General features: G+C 34.1%; 1 protein-coding gene across 1 annotated transcript; it reads right to left on the reverse strand.

Moving 5' to 3' along the window:
* Nucleotides 1-845: 845 nt before the first annotated feature.
* Nucleotides 846-5304, reverse strand: LOC147279818 (large ribosomal subunit protein uL3y). Its single transcript, XM_086249693.1, has 6 exons — nt 5223-5304; nt 4032-4135; nt 2848-2958; nt 2139-2443; nt 1420-1829; nt 846-1286 (listed from the first exon to the last, which is right to left on the reverse strand). Exons 2-6 carry the CDS (start codon nt 4114-4116, stop codon nt 1028-1030), a joined length of 1170 nt encoding a protein of 389 aa, XP_086105819.1. The 5' UTR covers nt 4117-4135; nt 5223-5304; the 3' UTR covers nt 846-1027.
* Between the last annotated feature and the right edge of the window lie 2996 nt (nt 5305-8300).

The following is an 8300-nucleotide window of genomic DNA, read 5'->3' on the forward strand; positions in this document are numbered from 1 at the left end:
CTTTAATTCTTGTAGTATCAATTATTATGATTTTGGTCATATAATTTACAAATTCTTATAATTTAAGGACACGTTAACACTTTAATCAATAAATTTGTTAAATTAGTCATTAAATCACTAATGATATGTAAAATACATAATTAAAATTGAAATAATTTATAAAATACATGACCAAAATTGAAATAATTTGTAAAGTACATGACTAAAAACATAACAAATTTGATAATTTAATGAACAAAAATGTTAAAATGTTTTTGAATTGCAATAATTTATAAACTACAAAATTAAAATCATAACAATTAAAACTATAAAGACTAAAATGAAACTTAACTCAAACTACCAAGACCAAAAGTGAACTTTGCAAAAATTTTAACTTTTAAGGATTTCAGTTTAAGAATTTTTGTTTTGTTATGACAGTTTAGGAATCTAAATAAGAGGACAGGGCCTCCCAAACAACATTATCAAATGCAACTTAAGAGAGAGACTTGTGGCATCAGCTCTCTCTATCTCTCTACCTTTCTTTCTCTCTCTTTCTTTCTCTCTCACTGTCAATGTGATGTCATGCCACATCCCATTATTGAGATAGGCAAGTTATTTCCCTGAAGAGATATCGCGTCATGTCAACTCAGCATAATACGTTCATTTGTATTTGAAAATGAGAGATTATTATCTGAAAAGGGTGACCCTATTGGGACAGCAGTTAACAGTATAACACCACTGAATAAATTCTTGGTTCAACCAGTAATTACAAGCAACACATCCTTCTCCGAGTAAAACTCAATTCACTAATTGCATCATAAAATACTAGGGTAATATATCCAAGATTCACAAATAAGCAAAATCAATAGAAGCAACAAAATTCAACATGATTGAATAAGAGTAAGTGATGAAAGGATCCAATAAATGTCACAGAATAAAAGCACAAAAAACTAGGAATCCAAACCAAAAACATGCTATAGTTTGAAGAAACTCATTATATAAATGAAAATTATCTCATTACGGATCTCTATCACTACAGCCAGCCAGATCAAGCCTTGAGCCGGCCATAGAACCTAGCCTTCTCTTGGGTAGTCTGGAAACGCCCATGGCCAAATTTGGACGAGGTGTCGATAAACTTGAGCTTGATGTCCTCCATGGCAACCCTGGATGTCTGCTTCAGAAGTGACTGCCTCAAGGTAACAACTCGCTTTTTAGGACCCACACAGCAGCCCTTTATGAGAAGGTAATCCTGTTTCACTGTACCATAATGAGGGAAACCTCCCATTGGTGTAATATCCTTCTCAGTCCTGATCATAAAACAATTATGAGTACATTGCATCCATTATATAAAAAATTTAAAATAAGCACTCATCACCATTCATCTTATTCCACCCTAAAAAATCTCAAAGGAGAATAAAAATGCTACCGAAGAACACCAACCTGTCAAACTCAGTCATTGCAGAGTGCGACTCTTCCTCAGACTTTCCAAGCTTGTAAATCTTCTTGTTCATTTCTGTACGATGATGGTAACCATTCTGCCCAGCCCTGGCAACAGTAAATGAAACCCTAGCTGGATGCCAGGCACCAATACAGGCGACTTTGCGAAGCCCACGATGGGTCTTACGTGGAAGACGAGTGACACCCCAGCGAGTCACCACACCCTCGTAACCCTTCCCCTTGGTCACCCCAATAATGTCTATCATCTCATCTTTCTGGAAAACAGCATCAACAGGAATCTGCTTCTCAAAGAAGTTGTAAGCATAGTCAACCTTCTTTGCAATATCTCCACCATTCACCTGAATCTCCATCAGATGGGCTTTCTTCTGCTTCAATCCCTTCATTTTTCTAATCTGCAACAGATAAGCCATCATAGATTAATTACAGCTAAAAGTATATATTTCAGCAAATTTCATTTGAGGGTCAACCTCGTAAAGACAACCTAACAAATGGTAGAGATAAGAGTTACAGGAGCAACTGTAGATGACTTAAAAAGAAAATATATTATATATATATATATATCACCTGGGTAAATTTTTTACAACACACTTAGTAAAGTAGTCCCGTTTAATTAATGTTACACAAAACATGAATTAACTTGATGAAATACCAAAAAAAAAAATCAAGCTCCTGAGACAGATATATATATTAAAACTCGTTACCTGAGTGTGGGCCAAAACACGAATCACAGAGCAGTACTTCTTCATTTTCTCCAGCTGAGCCTGGATGTCCTTTTTCCCATCATCACTCTCATATTTTTTTGAGTAGTTGGCAAATGCCTTCTTTTTAGACTTACACCAATTCTTGTAGAATCTCCTCTTCACCTCCTCACTCAGATGCTGGGCCCAAACTGTGTCCAAAGTCCGGAGACCACGGGGTGTCTTCACATAACCAACAACCCCAACAACCACTATGGGTGGTGTTTCAATAACTGTAACTGCTTCACATGTTTCCTTCTTGTGTAGCTCTACAAAGAAAAGTGGGTTTAAAATATATAGTTAGACATGGCACAAAAGAGCATCTCTACTTCCCAAAAAAAAAAAAAAAAAAAGAGCATCTCTACCGACAACGTAACACAAAGGACTAGCCACATCACTCTTCCAAAACAAAAGAAATAAGAAATATGTACAATATATTGCCAGGGGCATGTATCTATTTTATTTTTTTCTTTCAAACAGAAGATTTGCATGCTTCTTGCACATGTCAAGCTTACTATTTTCAAGAATTCACAATGAAGATGCCCATACTTTAGCTGATGAAGAATGTTAGCACTATATTTCTAAACTTTTTCATCACCACAACAATTTTCATCAAGAGTAACCCATTAACATACTGATTTGTTTAAAGGTAATAAATGCCAGGGAAACTCACTTGATCCTGGTTTCTCAACATCCCTAACAATATGGGTCATCCCAGCTTTGTATCCCAAGAAAGCAGTCAATCTGCAAGATTTTGTTGGATCATCTTTGGGGAAGGCCTTCACTGCAAAAATACCCAAGTGTAATCTCAATAAAAACTGTAGACCAAATCTGATGAGTGAAGTACCACCATCTTAGATGATAAAATCGCACAAAGACTAGTGCACCTAAAGGAAAGAACATACAGCTTATAGTCCATTCATCAACTAGGGAAATATGATTCAAATTCGAGAGTTCCAAACATAAATATACATATAAACTCAACCAAATGCTTGAATTTTATCATCTGACACAGCACCAGAAAGTAAATACAAGCCACTCAAATAAAATTACTTCAGTCAATTTCTCAATCAGTCGATAACAAATGCAAAAAAGGACCATATGTCTGGTGAGCCAAACAGTACTCAAACTTAAATTATCTAATTGTTTCTTAACTTTAAAATATGAGCAGGAAACAGCCCAGCTCAAATAAAATAAAAAGAATAACAAGAAGAGTTGGAGCCTTCAAGGGAAAAAGGTAAATCACATATCGACCAAAGCAGTATGACTACGGGTAACCAAGTACAAAGAAACAAGAAAACTCTGATTGTCCAACAATCACAACTAAAAGAATGAATCCTCAGAAAAAGGATGTCCTTTGTTAACAATAGCTGAGGCATCCCCAACATGAGGAAATATTATTACACAAGATTATTATGTACAACATCAAGCACTGACAAAGTGAAGCAAACTTCAAAAGTAATATGATAATGGAAACCATGCCTACTGTTTTGTAGACAACTGAACCATGTAAACCTCTTAACATAGACATACAAAATATATGAAATCAGCTGCTAAAAGAAACGTTTTAACTGCAATTCCAATTACAATCTACAAAAAGTAGACCAACAATTAAGTAAAAACATAATTTACATATTCTAACAAAGTCTAAAATAATCAGTAATTTTGACACATCATGCATATTAGCAAGGCATTTCAAACATAAATGAAAAAGCATTAATAACCATTTATAAGATGGCCTAGCACAACCATACATAAATCATCACTAAGAAAATTAACAACAATTCATTGCAACATCATAAAGGGACAAACACCAACAGAATAACACATTAACAGGACTGAAATAACAGTAGAAACCTTTTCCTCTGTGGCGGGATGCTCTTTTTCTTGGAAGAAATCCCAGAGAGCCATGTCTTGGGTGTTCAAACTTACGATGAGACATGTCTTCCTTAAACTAAGCTCTACAAAACTCAGTAATCTCAGATTTATTCTTGTCATAATAAATCAAATGCAAGAAACTCAATCCCTGTATAATAGAAACTCCAAAAATTTGGAATATGAAAACAATTTGAATTTTTTACATGAATAAACCATCTGAAACACAATGAAATCTCCAAAAAGTATAAAACCCATTAAATCATTTTCTAATGGTTTTGAAAGTAGAAAATATAAAATTAACAAAAAGATCAAATGTAGTCATATAACAGACACTGATGGATAAACCAATTAAAAATTTCAAATACATAAAGGAGCACCCTTAAACTGAAACATGTAGAATACTACCAACTGCTCCAGTAGATGACATGAAATGCTCCCCGAAACCAAAGGCCTATGGCATGAAAACCATGCCAATTCTCGGGCTCCTTGGTATTCCTTCCCAATAACCCATAAAAGGATTTTGGTAAAAATAGAGCCCTTTCGAGACTCCGGCCTTGATTACTCACAATGTTCTTCTAGGGAAGTCATTCCATAACATCAATGAAGCATAAAAGTGATATTCAACATGTTTACAAGGATAAGGACATTAAGTAACAATAAAAATTTCAATAAATACATAAATAATTCCCTTAAAACCACAAAAGTAACCAAATAGTCTTACATATAGACATATTTAAGACCCATTACCTCCAAAGAAATTTACGGAGAAAAATGAGAGCCTCAACAAAAATTTCTGAAAAAACTAAACGATCTAAATTGATCATACCTATAAAATGAAAACCCATATTCAGTAGAAGCAATAAACGGGTAGAGAAAAAGGCTTCCACTGAAATCACGAACCCAAATTTTCCATGATTTAAAATGATTGGTTCCTTACAAATTTAAAACAATTACATGAAGAAAAAAACAGACTCAAAAGAAAGTAACAATTCTAAATGAATTTTTAATAAATAAAAAAAATTAAATTAAACTTATCATTGGAAAATTACAATAAGAAAATTAGTGAGAAAATCACGTACCCAGACACGCAAAATATAAATTTAAAACATATGTATACATATAATTCAACATGCATGTGCAAAAAATATGAGAGATATTGAACGAGGTTACCTAGGGATCGAGATAAACAGAGTGCAAATGTTAGAGAGAAAAAGCCGCAGCCCAGAATGATCTCGTTTCAGTGAGAATGAGAAACCCTAGAGGGTTTTTAAAGTGCTTTCGAAGTGGAACCGACGGCTACGATTAACTTATGTAGTTAATTTTATCCGTTGGATCTGTGCTCCCAATTAAGGGTTTTTTCTTCTTGGGCCTGGTACTTTCAATATTAGGGGGAGCAAATGTGTTAGGTTCGGTTGGGCCTTCATACGAGGTCTGTAGTCGGCCCATTTTGAATTAAAAAATAATTGTATTTCTTGTAACAAAATAAGAGTTAATTACACTTACACCTCTGGAGTTTCAAAAATTACACATACATCCCCTGAGGTTTCAAAACTATTATATATAACCCCCTACAAGAGAAAAAAATATTTGTATTGAGGTTGGACCTTACACCTTGAGTAATATTATTAGGCCATTTAACCCCTTAGCATGCATTTTTGCATAATTTCTCATCATTTTTCGTCTCACTATATGAGTTTATATGCAACAGTTTTGAAACCTCAGAAGGTGTATGTGTAATTGTTAAAACCCCAAAGGGTGTATGTAAAAAGACGATAAACCTCAGGGGGTGTAAGTATAATTAACTCAGCAAAATAATAGGTTCCATTATCTCCAATGTGACTGAAATTAAGTAACACATAAACCCTACAAACATAAGAGTGTTGCTCACCTAATTAGGACAGATTTTGAGACTTTTGAGTTCCAATGAGCACGCACTTATTGAACTTAACAGTTATGTTCATATATATGTGATTAGCAATTTCCTATGCCAAAATGCTCTTTATGTGTAATGGATTTAGACTAGAACTTGAGTTATGGAATATAGATATGTGTAAGTGTTCAAGATCTAGTCAATAAGAAGATCATCTTGCTCACCTCACAACCAATCGGGTAATTCCTGCATATCACACATCCTATAGTCATATTACTGACCTATGGTTCATTTAAATATATATCTACAATTTGTGTGTATGCTCAATTAATAGAACCAATTCTCTATTTGTTTGACAAAGGGTCTTTCATCAGTGAGCTCAAAATGCTTATATGCTCGATTGATAGTATATTTTCTACTCTATTGATCAATAGATGAACGTTGACATAAACAGTTTTCACTACGCTTTTTGATAGATCCCTAATATAGTCATATTTATTGATAGATGTGGGGGAAAATATTTCATGGCCCAAAGTTAAAGCCCATTAGGAGATGAACCCACTTAAACGCAAAGTTAGAAAGACAAAGTTAATTGTCTTTCATACATACACAAAGTTTTGACAAAAAAAAAAGAAGATAAAAATACAAAGTAGTTAAAGTCATCCGAATGCTAAATACAATGTATCTAAATTCACCAGATTTCACACTTATGACTATACAATGTGCAAAACATTACAAATTTTGTAGGACTGTAGACTTCAGAGTTGTTATTTTACTAATTTTCATTTTTTAAAATCATCTTTATCATAAGACATTATTTTATTGCTTAATTAGTATTCTTAATCCAGTCTCTCGAAGGTGGCTAAATCACAGCTCTTCACCCAGGTTGCAATAAAAAATCATATATATGTGGAAAGTTAAAATCTAGGAAAAATTAGAGTTTAGTCATTCTAGCATTTCTTATTTGGAAAAAAAATCTTATGGTTTTTGTTTTTTTTTTCAAATAAAACCCTTATTTTTTCTAAATAAAGCCTTTTGACTTTGTCTTGTCAAATAAATATATCATTATTATTTTATTTTTCGAGGGTATATTGTAAGGGTTCACTTCATACCTTCCTAAGGGTATAAAATGAGATTTGTGGAGGCTGCATGTAGTCCAAAATCTCAGAATTAAATTCTAATGTAAAGAAAACAAATCAGGGCTTGAGGACGAAGTAAAAATGTATTGCCGAACACTCGAAAATGGCCGTCGGGCGCTCGGCGCCTGGTATGTGTGAAAAAAATAGAAACTAATTGATCAATATTATGTAACATATAATGATTATAATATTATTAGATTTTAGTTCGAATTTTAAAAGTCATACGGCTTTAGTTAATAAATTATAAAATTAAAGGACCAAAATAAAAGTTTCCCTAAAATCTAATACACCAAATCCATCCTCTTATTTTCAAAGGTACATAAATTTCATCATTCAATTGCTTACCAAAATTCATGTCCAGCCAACTGCTATATAAACCATTGATGAACAAGATCATTTCATCAAGGCTTTGATTCGAACTACTAAAACCCAACCAAGAAAAAAAACTTTTAAAAAAATCAATGGTCTCCATTCATACACATTGCTTCCTTGCACTCCTTGCTTTACTCATTCCTCTCCTCGTCACTGCTAACTCAGCGACGACAAGGGCAAGGTTCTCAGCCTAAGGGAACGTCTACATTAAGAAAATGGAGAGGGAGAGGTTGGAGAAGCTGAGGCATAAGCTGAGAAAGATTTTGACCATGGACAACATGTATGGTGCAGAGATGATAGTGAGGGACAAAAAGAACGGGAAGAGGAGGAGAGAGAGAGAGAGAGAGAGAGAGAGAGAGAGAGAGAGAGAGAGAGAGAGAGAGAGAGAGAGAGCGCGGAGGATGGGCCGCCAGTGAGGAAAGGTCACCAGTGCTGATGGCTATGGAGGTGGAAGTTTGGATTTTGATTTTGATTTTGATTTTTTTTTTAATTTTAAAATTGAAAAAATTATAATGTAGAGAAATCTTTAAAAGTTATTGACATTTTGAATATTCCCTAATTTTCATAAATTTTTTAAAAGTCGATAAAAGTTATGATTGAATACTCCAGATTTTTTAATTCAACAAAAGTCTTTAAAAGTCAAGATTGAATACACTCGCCTTAAATCTCCATTTTTTTGTAAGTTCTCCTCGAGCTGCCTCCCTTTGTCTTGGGCCATACTCCATGGCTGATCCATTGGGATTTGGCAAGTTGAGCTCGGATGTTTCTGGGCCTCTGCTGATTCTACTGAGTCCAGTGCCCATTTGTACTCGATCCAAATGAGGTCCAAACAGATGCCATTGACCTAGGATATCTGTAGCTAGATGC

Source organism: Dryas octopetala, chromosome 7 (assembly GCF_963921425.1).
Source record: "Dryas octopetala chromosome 7, drDryOcto1.1, whole genome shotgun sequence".
Taxonomy (NCBI): Eukaryota; Viridiplantae; Streptophyta; class Magnoliopsida; order Rosales; family Rosaceae; genus Dryas; species Dryas octopetala.

Coding starts and splice junctions, on each gene's coding strand:
- LOC147279818 (XM_086249693.1), bottom strand. CDS start 4,116: ATGTCTCATCGTAAGTTTGAACACCCAAGACATGGCTCTCTGGGATTT. Junction 1,830..2,138: donor GTGTTTTGGCCCACACTCAG/GTAACGAGTTTT, acceptor TATCTGTTGCAG/ATTAGAAAAATGAAGGGATT. Junction 1,287..1,419: donor GCAATGACTGAGTTTGACAG/GTTGGTGTTCTT, acceptor TTTTATGATCAG/GACTGAGAAGGATATTACAC.